Source organism: Ambystoma mexicanum, chromosome 8 (assembly GCF_040938575.1).
Source record: "Ambystoma mexicanum isolate Mex_15411 chromosome 8, UKY_AmexF1_1, whole genome shotgun sequence".
Classification (NCBI taxonomy): domain Eukaryota; kingdom Metazoa; phylum Chordata; class Amphibia; order Caudata; family Ambystomatidae; genus Ambystoma; species Ambystoma mexicanum.
In genome coordinates this window covers 1037761607-1037781107 of record NC_090929.1, presented here as the reverse complement: position 1 = coordinate 1037781107, position 19501 = coordinate 1037761607, and the positions used below count along the sequence as shown (strand labels likewise).

At 45.6% G+C, this 19501-nt stretch overlaps 1 protein-coding gene across 13 annotated transcripts in view; it reads left to right on the top strand.

Annotated features, from left to right (window-relative positions):
- Nucleotides 1–19501, top strand: part of KCNMA1 (potassium calcium-activated channel subfamily M alpha 1) — a 1925602-nt gene that overhangs the window by 1635296 nt on the left and 270805 nt on the right. For all 13 annotated transcript variants that reach the window (XM_069610985.1, XM_069610992.1, XM_069610991.1 and 10 more), the window contains one exon: nucleotides 17869–17992. In XM_069610985.1, coding sequence (XP_069467086.1) covers nucleotides 17869–17992 — 124 coding nt within the window. The remainder of the gene's footprint in view (nucleotides 1–17868; nucleotides 17993–19501) is intronic.

Here is a 19501-nt window from a genome sequence, read left to right as displayed (position 1 = left end):
GGAGCAAACAAATAGGTTGTCCCTGTCCATTCTGAGCCGCGTGGGCTGCTGGATGTGAAGCCGCTTAACAAGACCTAGGTCCCACCCAGTGCAGAGGTGATTGCTGCTAGTGTCGCTGATCACTCAAAAGGCCAGCACGGCGCCTGCAGCTTAGCTTCCTATGCGTTGCCAAGGAGACCTGTGTAACCTTCCCAGAGATCACTGCCAACCATCCCTGGAAGGAATCCCCTTGTGGAAGAAACCAACAACTCCAAGACGCCGAGCAAAATATGCTCTCCAGGCCTTGCAGAGTAAGTGACATGGGTCCAAGGGCTGGAACGCTGACACAGTCAAGTCAACTTCTCCGACGTCTCGGGGCTGGGAAAATGGGCCAATTTTACTTTTGTAATACAGGCTTGCAGGAAATCGTCAGTGTGATTGGGAACAAGGACAGCGGTCACTTCAAGGCATATCTTTGGGGCATTGACTTGATCTGATTACAGGAGAAAAGTGTTTTCAAGAAATTAGGCCTTGAAGGGATATCTAAAGTCATCTGTAAAAGAGAAATTTGCTTTACAACAAAGGGTGAAACTTGCTGAAGCTATTGGAAGAGAATGCTTACCCTTGACTCAGTTCCTCACATATACGGCTGCATTTAAAATTCACTTTAAAGTTCTACAAACTAGACGTCTGTGTGGAGACGCTTGCCCCTTCTGGGGATTGACAGCGGAGGTCAACCAGGCTCTAGTCAAGAAACGCATTGTGAACAATGGGTGATTTGGGCAAAAGGTCTCAAAAGTGAGAGCTCAGGACAATAACAGAAGAAGAAAACACGAATAAGAATGAGTAAATTGCAGGTCAAGGAAAGACTTGAGATCAAGTAGTTCTCTTGCTCAGAATCTTGGCAACCAGACAAATGGCAAACACTGCTTTGTTCAAAGTTAGTCTTGCCTACTCTGGTTGAGGTTCTACTATCGTATTAGGAAAACGTAGAAATGCATCTACCGGAAAACGGTGGCACCAATGAAAACATTGCTGCATTAGTACTAGTCCTAGGCTAAGAGTCAAGTTGATTTTTCCACAGGCGGTCAAGACAGTCGCGGCAGCCATTTTATTTTATTTTTATAGAGCAGCATTTTTTATTTCCTTAAAATAGCCAACATGACGCTACTTCTGCAGGAAAATACACCTTGGTATTGCAGGATAGGCCCATCTTCCCTATTCTATGACACTGAGAGCCTTTGCAGAATTTTGCGTCAACACGAATCGGGCAGTACATATTCCTTTCCTTTAAAGTGTCATGCACTTAAAGAATAGCAGAGGTCTTGTTCCTTCTGATTCCAAGCTGCGTGCACTTCCCTCTAGTGGCAATGGAATTGGGGGAAGGACTAGTTGCGCAACGCCAAGAAGCAGTTTGAGCCGGCAGTCCACCAACGGACAAGACAATGAGGTCTGGGTGACGCTGGGCAAGCGTAAAATGCGTAAAGCACAGACCTGTCCTGCAGTTCAGCAGGCTGTAGCCTCTATGGCCATGGTCTGCCACCTCCGGCTCTCCAGATGCTTTCTACTATGACACCCAAGATTCCTCACCATTGACTATGGTAGGTAGGGTTGATGGTAGTTGTGGCCCAAAATATCCAGAGGCCCCCACCCTAGGATTAGGGGCTGTTGGAAGGTGGTAGATCCAGAACTCAGCCATGGCCTCGAGGATGGTAAATGTGAGAAGTAGCCAACATCTTGGCCACCCTCTCTTTTCCAAAGTGAGTCCCATAGGTTCTGGCCTACAGAAGGAAATGCTGGGACAACGTTAGGTAACCAGAACGTGAAAACAAACCTACCGGCCTGAACCAACACATCAAACAAAGAAGCTGCCTCGGCCCAGGTCAGTCCACTTTAAAGGGAAAGCCGGCCATTTTGCCAGAAGGATTACCTTTGCTTGAGCAGGAGAACATACACATTTTCGACTTACACCACTGCATCCATTCCACCATATGAATCTGCATGCATTGCAGCCAGCTTGATTTAATCACGCAGGCGGTATGCATTGGACTCCTAGGGAATCCATCTGTTTTTTACACCTGCTAAAAGCAGCTCTTTTCCACATGAATCCATTGTAAATGCTGCCTACCATGAGTAAATTCCAGGTGGCGTTTACACTATTTCTACTGGGAAGTGCAAAAACAAAGAATAAAGGCAATTCTACCCGCTTGGAAACACTAGTCTGTTGTATAGGTGCCCAACAAATGCTCAACAAATACACATTTTACATTGTTTTTGTACTTTGCAGGGAAAATGTTGAAAATTGTATTCTGGGGATCTTTTCACACTTAAGTGCAAAAGTAACAGGTCGCCTGCGTGCAATTTAAGAGGGCCTGGAGGGAAATGGTCTTCGGGCAGAGGCGGATCTAACGGTCGTCAGCCAGACAAATGGCGAGCGGGCCCCTGTGCTAGGGCCAGCCCCTTCCAGACAGCACAGGGCCCTTTCTGCTGTGGCGGGCCTGCTTTGCGGTGGCGAGTTCTCTGCTCGCTTTCCCCCTGACTGCTGCCAGAGAGCACATGTGCCATTGCTGTGTGGCTCATTGTGGATCTTAACCCTGTTTGTCAGCCCTGAGGGAACATGGCAGGCTTTTATGTTACAGCTTTCACACCATAAACAAAGCCAAACAAGGTTGGTGCGAAATGAAGAGGAAGAAAAAAAAAACACAGTTCTAGTGGCGTGTTTTGCATGTTGTTTGTTATAGGGTTAGGGCTTTGTTAAACATGTCAGCATCTCCTTCAAAATACATGCTGCAATGCAAAGGTTTTAAAATATTACCACAATCCACATCAGCACGTTGTTCTGTGTGTTTTTTTTTTTTTACTTTTCCATTATTTAGGAAGTTTACGGAGCACAGCCCTACCCTAGAAGGCGCCATATGGCTTGATTTACAAAAACACTTTTCAATGGAAAAGTCCCATTGGAAACGTTTTGTAAATCAGACACATAGGCGTGTGGTATGGTTGGGGAGTGTCACAGCATTCTATCATCTTTTGGGGAAAAAATGTCATTAATAAACTAACAGATACAGTATCTGGTCCTGCAGCGATCACAAGCAGCTCATCACACTGTTGTCACCAACATCAATGATCTTCTTGTTTGATTTTTAACACCGTCCACATTGCTCTGTTTTGCATCTAAAGTACACGCAGATACAAAAAATTGTCAAGGGCTCTGTAATTCCATCCTAGTACACCCTTATACAGATCCGAGGTTTTCACTCTCCAACCCGTGCAGCAAAAGCTTAACACTATGCAATTCTGCCATTTTGCAATGCATGGCTGCAGCAACGCCCGCACAAACAGAATGACATCACTTTTCTGCTACAAGGACGCGTATGTTCTCTTGGTTTACAATATTTAGCATTAATAGCAAAGCCTGCTGAGGAGGCCCAGCTGTTTCCAGTTAGTCAGACCCCTAGGTAACTTTAATGAAGACAACTTAATAAAAAAATGCTTTTGTCTCTAAAGTGTGCCATTGCGCACTTTGACCACAATTAACTCCACCCACCCAAAGCTCCGCCTCCATGACCCGCCCACCTAGGGCCCTGTGACAGGTGCTGCTCATGGGGCCCTTTGCCTTAAATCTGCCACTGTCTACGGGCACACACTAACAACAGCTGACTGGCACATGCATTCAGCGGCGCAGGGGCACTAGATGGTGTACACATAGTCTTAGAGTCTAAGACTTAGACAGACCGCGGCGCTATCAGCATCTTCTGGGCAAAGCACAGCCATCAAGCGTGGTACTCTGAAAACACGTGCTACGCAGTAGCAGAGCAGAGTGACGTCTGTCGCATCTCATCCGGGAGCACTGGATAAGGCGTCCTGGCAGACAGCTGAGCGGAGGGCCTCTTCCGGGCTGGCAGTAGTGGGAGAAGAACTCCGAGACTGGAGTGACAGAGGCCCCCAGAGTAAAGAGTGATGGATTGAAAGGACTGGCCTTGTCGTGCAGCCAGGCACGGCGGAGGAGGGCTTGAAAGCACTACATGATTTCGTGTATCTGTAGAAACACCTGCTGACGAGCCCTGCACGCCGGTGTCACTGCTAATTGATGTGCGCGAGAGTCCAAGGCCTTTTAATTAACAGGTGACAGTCCGGAATGCATCGCTAAGAGATGAGAAAAGAAAACCCGCTAAATCGAACACATTAGTACCTCCTCCATCTCCACTACCCCTCTGCAGTGGAGCGGCGCCCCTGGGCGCTAATGAGTGCTGCCCACAGACACGCACGGCCACTTGACATCACTCCACACTCAGAGCACCCCCGTGCAGGTATAGATAGCCACGACTCCCGCTGAAAGGGAGTGACGCGTTCCTGGGGTTAACGGGGGATTACGGGTCATACTAATTGCAAAACGCACACAACGCATGAAACGCATGTCTTTTAATACCTACATGGCATGCAAACATTCTCCTTCAAGGCGTCCATAGCACGACCTTGCCCATGCCATCACCCCCAGCTGGAGGCCCTAGAATCTGGAACGCTACATGAGGGCGGTGAGGGGAAGGACTAGGACTGCAATGAACTGTCCTGGTCTCTATGCACCTTAATTTCGTTTCCATTGTTTTAAAACGTATTTTGGATGAAGTCTCGGGTAGAGGGAACAAAATGCAAAAAGCAGCGTTGCGTCACACCGCAAACAACGAGTCAGGCGTTCCGATAGTCAACGTCGTCTAACATCTGAGCCAGCTCGAGTCTGTTCGAAGGGTATCCCAGTAACTTAGGCCACCCACCATTAGCGGAAGCTACGGCACGTCTGTCCAATTGGTATTGCAAGAAAGCCCGTGCCCCCGATCGCAAATATACTAACTATGCTGTGGTGTCCTTGAGGTGGTGCTGGCAGTTAAAGTTGCCAGGGGCACCATTATGCCAGTATTGTTAAGCCGGCCGATAGCACAGCGAGTAGAACACTCGCTTTGACATCTGTGCAGAGCCTGCAAACGCAGGTGCGAATCCTGGCAGGGCCGAACTCAGCCTTTCATTCTTCCGAGGTCGATAAGTGAGCACTACACACCAGTGGGTAATTTTAAGCAGTGCTTAGATACCTGATGCTTTGTAGCGCTATATGAATGCTAAATTATTATTAAAATTAAAAGCTGTTGCAATCAACCTTGAAGCAGCCTAATGGCTCAGAATAGAAGACACAAGTGCTGCCACAAGGTGAGGGCGACCCTGAGAACACTCTATCCCTGGAAGCGGATTAAAGCAGTTGCTGACACTAGAGCCAGGGATTTCATGGGTAGGCCCGAGCCTGGGGGTCAGGCCTGACTACAGCAGCCCACCACAGGCCGAGCCCATGAAAACCTTGGCTCCCCCAGAAAAAGGATATAAATTAAACATGGCACTGGCGAGCCACCATCAGGCCGCGTTTATTTTATTTTTCATATTTGACAATTTCTTTCGATTTTGCCCATGCGGCGCAGGTAAAATGGAAGGAAGTGCCCTTTTTTTGTGCTGTGTACTGGGCAGCCATGGTGGGGCCCATGGCAGGTGGGGTACTGGCCCGAAAGGAGTGTCGGGCTGGAGCCCCTGTTGGAGCCCGGGCCGGCCCAGGCCTCACCAGGCACGCCCACCTCTAGCTAACACATAAGGAGACCCCCAGCGTTCCTAGCTGAACCAGCACGATCCAGCACACAGTAACAGCAAGGGGTTGCTCCAGCACACAGCAGTATCAGGGAAGGCACTAAAGCGTGACAAGACAGTGGCTCCAGCATACATCTGAAGCAAGGAAGTCCTCCAGCACACAGCAGCAGCAAGGAATGTGTTCCAGAAAACAGCAGTAGCAAGGAAGGTCCTTTAGTACATAGACGTAGCAAGGAAGGTGTGACGAATCAACTTCCGGGGCTCCGGTGGTCCAGGGATGAATATCGGTTTCTAAACCATCAATCAGCCCCACACCTCTAGTACATCAGAAGGGAGTCGAAAAGATTGGAAACACAAGCAACTTATAAACCTCCTTGTCCAATTTTGGTAACGTGGACGGAATGGCAGGCTTATCTCCGCAAGGCAGTGGATCGTTGGTTAGTTGCAACACAGTGTAAATACAATTATTACCCGATGATAAAAGGGACTGTCCAGTCAAGGATACAAATATCTACTTTATTATGTTCACAACAGACAGTTCTAGCACACTACAAAATACAACCACCCTGTAAAGGAATGCAGAGGACTTTTTCAAGAAGGAAAAGGGATGCTCTCTGCATACTGAAAGGAGGGTAGTCGGTAAAGTAATTAATCGTAATAGTTCAAGGATGCTTGGTTTCAGCACAAAGGGAGCAATGGGTAGTAAAATGTCACCAGGGGCCTTTGGAGAAGGACCAGGGGGACAGAACCCCAATGTATCACGTGCTTGTAGAAGTTCTTGGTGCTCGAAAAGGTTAAGTCGGTTTCAGGGCACTTGGCAGCTTCTATGACAGAATTCAAGACGGAAGACAGCTGCGGGTATCGGGCAGCAGGCAGTTCGGTGAGCGAGGCTGGATGGACGGTTGCAAGCTAGCAGCTCTGGCTCCGAAATCATTGTGTCAGTGCTGGTCGGAGGTTCTGATGCACTGTTCATGGCATCTCGGATGCTTTCGTGACTGCGGTTTGACAACAGTCAGCCGTCCAGTCGGTTGCAGCTCAAAGGGCTTGACTGTCTAGAAAATGTCCTTTAAGGTGGATGTTGGTAGATGCTTGTCGATGCACTCCTCCTAGCTACTTCACTGGGCTCGTGTCTTTGTTTAAGGTAGATGGCCCAAAGCTGAGGCGAGTGTTGCAGGCACCGTCATTGTCCTTGGTTTGGTTCAGAGACACTCTGGCACTTTCTGCCTAGGAAACTTGCCTGCAGACCCTAGCAGGGCACGCTGTGTGCTGGCTGGGTACCGGTTGTGGAGCTGCTGGAGGGTCCTCTGGATTCAGTATCTCCCTCTATTCCCTGGGAGATGTTTCCCTGGGAGATGTTTCCTCTTGGAAATCCTGGCCTTCCTTCACTGGCGGGGTCCCAATGAGTGCTTCATGTTACTCCTTGCAAAGTCTTCAGAGGATCTGCCCAAAATAGGGGCTCAACCCTCTTTTAAAGCCAAATGGGCCACAGTGACTGGTGTAGGCTAAGCCTACCTTAGTGAACCGACCCTGGGTCCCCACCAACAATTGTCTGTTGTGTGTGATGTCATAACCAGAATGTTTTGCAACAGGAAAGGTAAAGGAGAAAAACATGTACTACTAGTCCCACCAATCTTCCTGTCTGTTGTAGACCAAAGGGTCTTTCTGGTTAATGGAGCTCTCTGCGGTTCCTGATTAAAGGCAGGTCTCCCCTGAAGTTGTGGCAGAAACAGACTTTCTGTCTCCGTCAAATCACATACTCCTACTCTCTGAATAGGGGTGCCCCTGCAGGGGTTGCCTACTCTAAACACATGTACCAGACATAACACTTCAATGCCCTTGATACTGAGGGGCGGGAACTGACTTCACATTGACACAGATGCATATAAAAAAAGTGGTGGGGTTTCCTATCCTTTGTCAGTTCTGTGAGCAGGCCTCTCACAGGCCTGCTTCAATTAACTCTCATCAGTATGCGCTGCCACCAGCAGGACTGACAATGGGCAGGGCGGATCCATGGAACCTTTGATAGTTAATTAGGCTGGGCATGACCAGAGGAAGGTTTTGCCCTCCTCCTTTTGAGATGCTCTCCTGTACTCCTGGCTGTCACATTCCAACTAAATAGGACGGGGAGGAGGTTGGGGAGGCGCATGTAGGCTGTGTGCACCCAGAGTAAACAGATCTATTTGTTTTTTGTGCAGTAAGCATAGGAAAATATGTGCGGATTAGCCCCACACATTTTTTTCCGTGGTTGATCTCCCATCATTCCATTTTGTTGAAAAATATCTAAAAAGCCCAGGCGAGGGCACGCCCACCGTGCGGATGGTCGAATTCCTCACAGAAGGCGCTCAAGCATGACACAGCAGCTGCACAAAAGTGGTTGCAACACACAGCGGAAGCAAGGAATTCCTCCGGCACACATTAGTATCAATTAAGGCACTTCAGCACACAGGCGTAGCAAGGAAGATGCAGCAAAACACAACACTAGCACAGAAGGTACTACAGCACATAGTTGCAGCAATATAGTGGTTCCAACACAAAGCATCATCAAGTAAGGAACTGCAGCTCACAGCTGCAGCAAGAAGGTGCTCCAACACAGCAGCAGCAAGGAAGGTGTCCCAGTGCTCAGGAGCATGGAAGGCCCCAGCACACAGCAGCAGCAATGCATGTGTTCTAGCACACAGCAGTAGCAAGGAAGGTCCTTTTTCACACGCGCTTAGCAAGGAAGGCACTCAAGCGTGATACTGCAGCAGCAGGACAGTGGTTATAGCACATAGCTGAAGAAAGGAAGTCCTCCAACACACAGAAGAAGCAAGGAATGTGTTCCAGCACACAGCAGCAGCAAGGAAGGTCCTTTTGCACACAGACGTAGCAAGGAAGGCACTCAAGCACGAAACAGCAGCAGCACGACAGTAGTTCCAGCACACAGCGAAAGCAAGGAAGTCCTCCAGCACACATCAGCAGCAGCAAGGAAGGAACCTTAGCACACAGATGTAGCAAGGAAGATGCAGCAAAACACAGCAGCAGCACAGAAGATACTCTAGCACAGAGCAGCAGCAAACTAGTAGTTCTAACGCACAACTTCATCAAGGAAGGTGCTGCAGCACACAGCAGCAGCAATAAGGTGCTCCAACACAGCAGCAGCAAAGAAGTCCCCCGGCAACCAGCAGCAGCAAGGAATGTTTCCCAGCACACAGCAGTAGCAAGGAAGTGTTATTCCGTAAAACAAATCTGCCTAATATACCATTGGCCTACCCCTGTTATTCCCAAACTTGTCCTACCATGGTCTAGCACCGAGTGGGTGACAATGCATCAGTCTTAGACAACCTCCTAGACAATCTCCTAGGGGGGTGTGGATCACTATGCCCCCCCTGCTTTCGTATCTCAGGGCCTTTATGCACTGTGTTACTTCTAGATTACTCCTAACAACATACTCCTATCTTACTTCTATGGACACAAGACACAAAGAAAACACATGAATCGATTCAGAAAACACTTTTATTCATGCACAGCAAGGCATGATGCAAACAGTAATATAATGCAAATATCAAATTTGCACCTTTTATACTTTTGGTGCAAATCTACCATGCAGTGTAATAAATATAAGCCTTACAGGCTTCTAATGCAAGAATATGATTAGTTGGATCTATCAGGTCTAATGTAATACACATATAGCAAGTGCCAGCATTCAGCATTCCTCTCCAATCCACACCATTCTTCACTCTCTCAATCTAAGACAATACGTGTCTGATTTCCCCTTTCCCAAACCCAAAGCTCTTTGTGAGTGTCTGCCCTAATCAATCAGTTTGGGCCATTTGACCTTCCCATGGTTTCATCTCGAATGTGTCCCATCTCTCCCCTCTCCAGCTCAGTGTGCCAAGTCTGGTCACTCGAACTTCCTCAAGCCTCTGCCAAGCTCTTGATCTCTCCTCTCGTCTGAATGCTTCCCCAAGCTTCCGAACTCCCAAAGCCACTGGATTCTGCTGCACCAAAAACACCTCTCCCCTCAATCTCAGAGTCATCCAAACGTCTCTCAGAGAGCAGCTCCATCCCCAAAACTCCATCTCCAACAACCAGAAACTCCTAAAGCCTGCCCTCTGGTTATACTGTTAAATGACGTATACAAATCCCTATGGTTACATTCGTCTGTAAGATAAAATGCCTCTCTGTCTCTGTCAGCATTTCTAAATCTGAACAGTGCCTAAAAGTCTGTGTTACATGTACTTTCACTCCGTGTTCTGGTCAATCACTGCGTGTTCTGTCATCGTGACATTTGTCATCATATCTACTAGCGTGGCCTTCTTCTGTCTGCCCGCAATACACCATCTTACCATCTATTCCTCCATTCATTCCATTTAAATCCCTCTCGTGCATGTCTCTCCCTTCAAAAGCTCCTCTCCCTCTCTCCATGCAAAAGCACTCCCTGCTGCTCATGGCCCCCACCTTTTCTGTCTCTGCGAAGCACACAGCCATGCTGATAAGCCCCCTTCGCCTTTCCCACTCGGATAAGGGTCGTGTTATCTGTGTTCGGCCAAGCAAATGTTTACGAATACTTGTACACTGTTAACTCATAACAACTTCGCACTCCGCGGCGCTTCTCTGTCTCCATTTAGAAATGGCTTTATAATGCCAGCTAAATGTTCTCTATTCTTGAATGTAGTGCCTATAAGCTTTCATTCATACCAAGCACTATACTTAAAGCTCACTGTTTATTCTAAGTGCACACTCAATGCGTGTCTCTACACATGCATACATAATACATTCTACATGTGTCTTGTGTCTCTATATGGCTCTACATGTCTCTGCGAATACACCAGGCCTCATTCTATATGCAAATGCATACATATATGTGGCAGAATAATGTGGATAGTCTAATGATGCTACTACAGAATGTATAATGGATAACTAAACAGGATGCAATGATTACAATGAGTAATGATGGGCAACGACGAGTAATGATTCCAAAATAATAACAAATCAGGCCTCTCCATTCTAACAGGTTCTACAGAAGGTCTTTTAGCACACAGATATAGCAAGGAAGATGCAGCACAACACAGCAGCAGCACGGAATGTACTCCAACACAAAGCAGCAGCAATATAGTGGCTCCCACACACATCATCCTCAAGGAAGGAGCTGCAGCTCACAGCAGCAGCAAGAAGGTGATCTAGTGCTCAGCAGAAAGGAAGGGGTTAGAGCACACAGCAGCAGTAAGGAAGTGGTTCCGTCACACAGCAGTTACAAAGAAGTGATTCCAGCACACGGCATCAGCAAGGAAGGTGATTTAGCACACAACAGCAAGAGAGATGGTCTAACAAACTGAAGCAGCTGCAAGGAAGGCACTTTCCTCACAGGAACAAAAAGTGAGGCACACCAGCACATAGCAACAAAGGCGTTGTTCTAGCCCACAGCAGAAGCAGCGAAGTAGCTATAACACACAGAAGCAAGAAAGGCGCTTCAGCAGACAGATAAAGATGAAGAGCAGTAGAAAGGAAGGCGCTCTAGCACACAGTAGTGGCAAGAAACACTCTCCAGCACACAACAGCAAGGATGGCATTCTAGCACACAGCAGCAGTAAGGAAAGCGCTCTCACAGAGAGATGCAAGGACCTGGCTCTAGCGCACAGATGAAGCAAAGAAGGTGCTCCAGTACACAGTAGCAAGGGAGGTGCTCTAGCACGCCGCAGCAGGGCAGACCCTCTAGCACACCACAGCAAGGGAGGCATTCTAGCCACCAGCAGCATCAAGGAAGGTGCAATAACACAAAGAAGTAGCAAAGTGGGCACTCCAGCACACAGCAGTAAAAAGGCATTATAGCACAGCAGTAGCCAGGAAGCCTCTCTTGGCAAGAACCGAAAGAAGGCTTTCTAGCACAGAGCTGCAGCATCAGGAAAGTATTCTGGCACACAGCAGCATCAAGCAAGGATTCCGACACACAGCAACAGCAAGGTATGCACACCAGAACACAGCAGCAGCAGCAGCAAGGAAGCCTCTCTATCAAACAGTGTTCTAGCACACATCAGCAGCAGGAAAGTGTTCTGGCACACAGCAGCATCAAGCAAGGGTGCCGACACACAGCAACAGCAAGGTATGCACACCAGCGCACAGCAGCAGCAGGGAAGGTGTTCTAGCACAAACCAGAAGCAAGCAATCCGGCTGTCCAGCACATATCAGTAAAGCAAGAACAATGAGTAATGTCACACAGTACATTTAATTTTAGGTACATTCAGTGAAAGGATTCACACTAGTAGAAAGGAGTGTGTAAGGTCAGGAGGCATCAACATCAATCCATCTCAAATGTTATTAGCATAACGTCATAAAACAATACCACGTGTTTATTTTGTTATTTCATCAAACCCATGGTACTATCAAAACCTTAAAATAATTTCGCAAAAACGTCGATAAAAACTGCATATCCATAAAAAAGTGCAAGCATTTTTTTGTGGATTTGTGGTATAGTTTTATGACATTATGCTGAAAAAAATTATATGAATTGATTTTGATGCCTCCTGACCTTACACGCTCCTTTCTACTAGTTTGAGTCCTTCCACTGAATATACCTAAAATTAAATGTCCTGTCTGACAGTACCCGAGAGGATAGCTCAGTGGCAACGTGCTAGCTTTGGAAGCAAGACGACACAAAGCAACACAGGTTCGATCCCCGGGCAAATATGCAACTAAGACAAAAAAAAAAATCTGTAACAGCGCCTCGAGACCACTGGGCTGTGTGAGCGCTTTAAACATGCAAATAAATAAAAATACCCATTGTTCTTGCCTTAATGTTTTCCACGATGAAGGGGACACCCATCTATAAAGTTTAGTTTCAGAATATGTCAGCAGCCAGGACATCTCTTGCAAACTCTAGCACACAGTGGTAGGAAGTTCTTCTAGCACAGAGCACCGGCGAGCGCTCTAACAAGCGGCCGCTGCAGGGAAGGCGCTTTAGCACACGAATAATAAAAATGAAAGGCCTGGAAAAGAACAAACTGACATGCGTATGTGTCACGGTGGCTGCTGTGGCGGGGAAGCGGTTTACATTGTACTTGCGTGCATGTCTAATCCTGATAGCGCCGCTCGCTAGCCCACTTACTTCTAACCGACAGCACTGCTAAATCTTTAAAGCACTTCAACTCCGAAAAGCAAAACACGGTTGGGCAAATTACTGAAATATTTAAAGTGCAGCCTGTTCAGGCTTTTAATGTGCGAAGACCCATGTCAGAAACTGTATGTTGTAGAGGCGGGTAATTGGTGTTCCATCGCCCTGCGAGCTGGCAGTGTAAGGAACCTTTTAACTTGTAATCAGCACGAGATGACCTCTCATAACATACAAGACAACCCGCAGCATGGAATACACCTTTCGTGTTTGGTACAAAATGTCTTGCACCCAAGGACAGAGATCAGAGAGCAGATTAACTTGCAACGTATTCTATGATATGCTAAACGTATTGTAACGTACATCCGCTTATTGAGTTACTACAGTGCACTACTCATGAAACCATAACAGCCATCATTTCAAGACCCTATAATATTATACCCTGCATTAGTGTGTTTTCCAGGAACGTGTAAAAACATGCATTATTTAAAATACATACATCAAAACCAACACTGGCCACTCGTGCCCAAGGAACTCTTGTGATTGAATAACAAAATAAATTGCGGACAGTCAAATGTCTAGAATGTTCAAAAGATATTTATTCTGTTCAATCAACAGTGAACAACCAACAGCCAACACGTGTTTCGACCCTTTAACAGTCTTCTTCCTCAGGGCCGGTCCTTTTTCTGTATCAAAGATCAGGTTCAAACACCTTCACCTCAATATGCATTAGTTACTTCATCCCTCTTTATACGGCTCATATGCACATCCAATAAACACAACCTCAATTCACTTGTGCAAATATAGGGCGGGTAACCAACTATTGCAAAATAATCACCTTTAAGGACGAGGTATCTCGTCCTTGGGATTACCTTCCTGTTGCCAAGGACGAGATACCTCGTCCTTGGCATTTAAGGGTTTATTGAAAGAGAAAACGTTAGAAGGCATTGAATGGCGAAATACCGAAATCACCAAAAAGGCCTTGGCACTGGGGGGGGAAAACCCTGGCAGTTAAAAGTTTAATTCCTTAAACTGGGGTCAGTCGGTTCCAGATCCCTAATGGGGTATGATGGCGTTCGTCTGCTTTTACGGCTCGACAATTTATAACTCATGCACTATTCTGAGTGAGTACTGCATTAGGCATACCTCCTATACATTTGAAAATCCCCCCAAAACGTTTTAAAACTTGTTTTCCGAAATGCAGCGTTAAGCGCAGCGGTAAACTCATCATTTTGCCAAGACCATGCTCTCAATACATGCATTAACTGTAATTTGTGTAGGCCGTATTCTAGACAAAAAATCTGCAAACCTCACAATGAGAGGAAGTGACATCTCATACTGAAATAAAGGTCCTGTATGAAGCGTATTCTTTCAAATCAGCGGAAAGGATCCATTGCCTAACAAAATGACACGCAAAGTCAATTCAACATTTTCAGTAGCAAGCCCTCTCTCCCTCTCTGCTCATAGACTTAAAGGGAGATCACGCAAATAATCTATGGCACTCAGCACTAGGTAGTGGCTCTGGGATGAAAAGTAATATTTATTTTATTTAATTTATTTGATAGTTTTTTTATAACACACTTAATACCTGAGTTCGGTTTCTAAGTGCGCATCCGGGATTCGAGCCTCTGCCCCTGTGCTATCCTCCGTTCATCATCTCCGTTCAATTTCTCTTGTCAGACACTCTTCTCATTTTAGTGACAACATTTTCTCTGCATACTACCTTATAGCTAACACCCTAAGACTCTCTCTTATCACAAAACCCCATCCCCACAAGCTACTGTTCTCTAGCAGAAGGCATCTTTTATTCAATTGCTGAGAGCACTGAAGGAGCTGCATGACCCCAGCATCACGTTTTTAGAAAATATGTACTATTTGCTTGTGCAGTAACTATGCTATTTGTGTAAATTACTATTCGTATAGTGCATACAAGTTGAATTCAAACCAAGTACACTTTAAATAAATCAATTTCAAATAATACATCTGGTGAACCTGAAACCAGTAAGTGACACAGGTTTTGCATTCATGCATTTATTTAGTTGTTTTGGAGAATGTGACATGTCCTCACTCGGCCACATCAAAGTTCTTACCTGTTTTGCAGACAAAGTCAAGGTGGATGTTCAGACTCAGTGTTTGATTGGTGCCACCATTGTCTGATTGACGCATGGGTCATTTCTGCTGGAGTATGAGTGCGGCCAGCCGAGTCTTCGCCAACCGGTTGGACTGGTCTCTATTTCAAGACTGAGATGGCCCCTGTCCAGTGAACTATACATGGAGAAGTACAATGTCCTTTGGCGTGTGGCATTCAGACTACAAGAGTGGGCATTAGAAACCCAAGAGGAAATGCTACAAATAGCGTATATTAGAGAAAAGCTCCACGAGTGTAATGACCGCCTCAGTGTGGCATTCCTCCCCCTCAAGTACTGTGCCTTACGTTACCAGCCTGATGGGCACCTGTTGATGGATGTTCAAAGAAGCACGAATATGGTTCCAATAATTGCTCATTTGGGCCCCCCTAAATAACCAGACATGAGCTTTATAGTTCATCTACATTTATTAAGAGAGCAGCGTCAAAAAGCTCAGCGTTTATCCCAGCTTTTGGGTTCTATGTGAAAAGACCTCATTTTAAAGGTCTCAAGAGAAAAAGATCGGTTTACAATGCCCGATTTTCTTTTGATCGAAAAAACAGCATTGCAAAGGTCTTTTTTTCTTGAGACCTTTAAACTTTAATATGCTTTTTTAAAAAAATATTCTAGGGTTTTTACCACCGAGCCCTCTGTTGTCCCTCCATGACCCCCCACCTACCCCTACTCTTTCCCGTTGGATTTCAACCTCAGCGCCCTCCCCCAACTCCACCACCCCTGCCCAAACCAAAACCTATATGCATAAACACAACACACACACCAACACACACGCACCCACACACGTACCCGTTCTCCTCGCCCTCTGCTTCTGGGTCCTGCAGAGCCTGTCAGCCCCTGCACGCACTCGTGTGCGGCAGGGTCATGACAGTTTGATTTAGAAAGACTGCCCCGTGCGGTCACTGAGCAGTCTTTCTGAATCGATCATCTAGTGAAAAGGTCTTTCTAAAAAGATCTTTTCACTTAGGACCAGCTTTTGTTCAACATGTATCTGAACCTACTAACTGATATCATCATTGATCTCAAGGTGGGATTCCACACAATAATGGATGCAAAAAAAAGAATTGTTTCTTAGTTATGAGCTGAACACAATTATTGACAACGACAGCCTGGACGCTAAGTACTTACATCTTTGGACAAAGACATAATGGAGCATACATGACAACCCTAAAAAGCTCCAGGGCAAAGATCATGGTAACAGGCAAACAAAATGGCACACCCCTAGCCCTCCACCAAACACATTGGGCTGTCATCGAAATTATTGGCTCCAAATTGGAAAATTTCAATATTCTACTGCACATTGCAGCCTTTTAAAAACATGAATTTGGATAATGCAAAAGATACTTAATTAAAGGATGGATTCAAAACGAGCCCACACATTTCCTATTACTATGAAGTTTCACTGGCTCATAGTGATTATGCTAGAGTTTGATGTTAGTAGATAATAATATCAATTAAAGTCACACCCAGACACTTTGTGACTAGTACAGTTGTGACCGGATGCAGTAGAACAACTTCACAACCTAATTTATAATAACATCCCTCATTGCATGACATGATGATCATCATACACACACCACAGAATAAGTGTTGCACCCCAGAATCATCCTTGGGTTCTAACTCAGATGCTACATCCCATTCCTCAAATCGTACAAGATCTCTGTAAGCAGAAGATGTGCAGTCATATAGGGAACCTTCGGACTGGAGGATTTGTCTTTTAAGAGAAAAAGAACACAGTCTTTGCACAAATAAAAACTATCTACAACCTGTCCAATAAATTCTACTCAATCTTTTCCCGGACCGGAGTACCCGATATTTGTATCCCGGGTCACTTCTTAAGAAACAGCTCATGTACCATTGTGTTTGAGTGAGATAGAAGCTAGAAAAGCATAACGTCACTTTTCTTTCAATGGATATGATGGTTTAATGTCAGACATGACACCCTGTGTCATTTCATCCTTTGTGCTGAATCTTCAGCTGGCACAAAGGTTATGCATTCATACAAGCGCTGATAGATTTGCGGCATATCGATCCTCCCCAGCTGTTTCAACAGTATTCGAGAGTTCCAATTTGGATCAGTGTTAGAAGTATACAAAAACAAGTAGTAGAACTGTAACTCTGGCGGGGGCCATAGTAGGAGGAAGGGGCGCACCCGCGCAACACATTTTTCAAGGGTTGCAGCCATGCTGGTTGACAGAGTTGAAACAGATTTCAGTTTAGCTGTAGCTGCCATCGGGTAGTAAAGTGGAGAAGTGTACTTTAACCTCTCAAAGAACAATTGCAAAAGTAGTGGAACTGTTAACAGTAAAAAAAAAAAAGTAGTTGGAACACCATTCCCACTCACTTCGACCACTGATTTGGATGTATAAATGTATGCATGTTGCTCTGAGCAGACGTCATCACACCTTTAATTCAATGAATAATAGCTTGAATCTTTTTTTCTGATGTTCATCACTTGGAAAATATTTGTGCGTCTACAGCCTTTAAACTTTATATTTCAGATCATGTACGAACCATGAATATATATGGAACGTTCCTAATATACTCCCGTAGCACACCAGCAGCGATTTTTGGGCAAGGTGATAATGTTGACCAACTCTATGTCCTTGGGTAACCCCACCATGCCAATATTGTGAACTCGTAATTGGGAATTTCTAGATATTGCAATGACAAGGAAAGTAGCATGTTCTCGTTGATGAAAGACCCATACAGCCTGTGAGTAGATTTGAGTTCTTTAATGCTCCAGGAGTTTGAGACCACCTAATAGTAGGTTTTTGATGTTTTGGTCCTCTCTATGCAAGAACAGAGATGGGCATCTATGCTGCAGCAAAGTTGGGGCTTACCCACTACTAAGTAACGCGAAGCAGTAAAGGCGCATATCACAAGTCTCCATTCATGAGCAGGGTTTGGGAGCGCTCTTGGGGGATGGGGGAAGCATTTCTGCAGGCATCTCAGATCAAATGGTTGTGGTTATAACTGAGACTGGCTTCTCCACCCGGATTCCCATTAATTTAGCATTGTGCCTTCTTTCCTTTCCGATAGGCACGACCCCCTGCTAATGCCAGCCAATGACCAGATAGACAACATGGACAGCAGCGTGAAAAAGTATGACTCAACGGGGATGTTCCACTGGTGCCCAGCCAAGGAAATGGAGAAGGTTATCCTGGTGAGTAGTAAACAGCTGGATATATAGGGCGTAGTTCATGGAACTGTTCTATAATGGCGCAATCCCATAGAAAAACGTTACATGAATCAGGCCCATCGTGTTTAATTCTATTTACAGCTATGGATGTAGGGTGGTGTATTCAATATACACTTGCTGTTGCTTATATAATAATTCTTGATAGGTCCACGGGGAACATGCACCTTCTATGTTGGTAGCGTGTGGGTTTGTGATGCGTGCCAGCTGAGAAGGGCCGGGGAGGAGTTGAGCCCTTGCCAATCCTTCCAAATAATAAGGGAGCATTTTGGTCAGTGTTAAAGCAATTTCCAACTTTACAAGAGTGAGGAGCCTAATGAGGAGAATATTAAAGAGCCTGTGCTAAATAATGCATCATTGCTTCATTAATGCTCCGCTCGTGACAACACTCCTGTCCCAACTCTTCATGTCATTGGCACGTGATCCAAGGGGACCTTTAGTGCAGGTTAGCTGTGTGAGTCCGTGTGGGGGAGGAAATCTAGGTCTGTGCGCCGCCAGCACGCAACTAGCCAAGTTAAAGGATCCTTTTCTGTCGATTGTGGCACTGCTGAGGAAGAACTGCATGAGAGCACTTAGTGTGAAAGCACTGGGAGAGGCCATGGACCCTTTGTGGTACCACAGGGACACAACCTAAGAACAGGGAACAGCTGATCGAGATGTTGGGTACGCTCTGGGTGTGACCGAGTGTTAGTTAGGCAGATGTGAAGAAAGGTTCACACTAAAAGGAACTTCTGAATTCATTCCACAGTTGATTGTATTGATAAACTAAGAGAGCCAGAGGGGTGCGGTTGAGTAGGCAAATGTGATTGGTCAGAGTACCTACTTCTGAGCAAGAACCCCGAGAACCCGCTTCTTTATAGAAGGGTGAATAGAAACGATGTGTAGTCAGACATGAGCATCTCCCAACAGCAAATACTCAATATATAGAACACTTATCAAATTCAACATTTACACGCCTCAAAGACAGAAAATATCGATTTTGAAAATGAAGAATAAAAAAACCTTGAATTATAAAGGAGAGAGTGGTAAGGCAGCCAGGAACCGTATAGTTAAATAGGGTTTAGGTAACTATAAACAGGATATGGGTGGTTATACTCATATACGAAGAAGTTGGGTCAAGTGAATCATTATGTGGTTAAAAGACTAATTACATAAAAGTTTATGCTCTTTTTTTTTTCTTCCAAACCTTCAGTTTTACACTTTCAATGGTATTGTACTTGTAATGTAAGTAATAGCAATTCTATCATTTGCCGTTTGATTTGTTTAATTCAAAATATATAAATTCAATATATTTGCTTTTAGGGTTTTTATGTAGAACACCCCCCCCCCCAAAGATAAGATTTATTTTACACTAACCCTCAGGGCCACATTCATTCTAAATGGAAGGTGATTGTGCTGGCCATGAAGCCTCCTGATTATGACTTGGGGAAAGTAGATGCTTGCTGGAAGGAGCTACATTTAGCACTGAAACTGAAC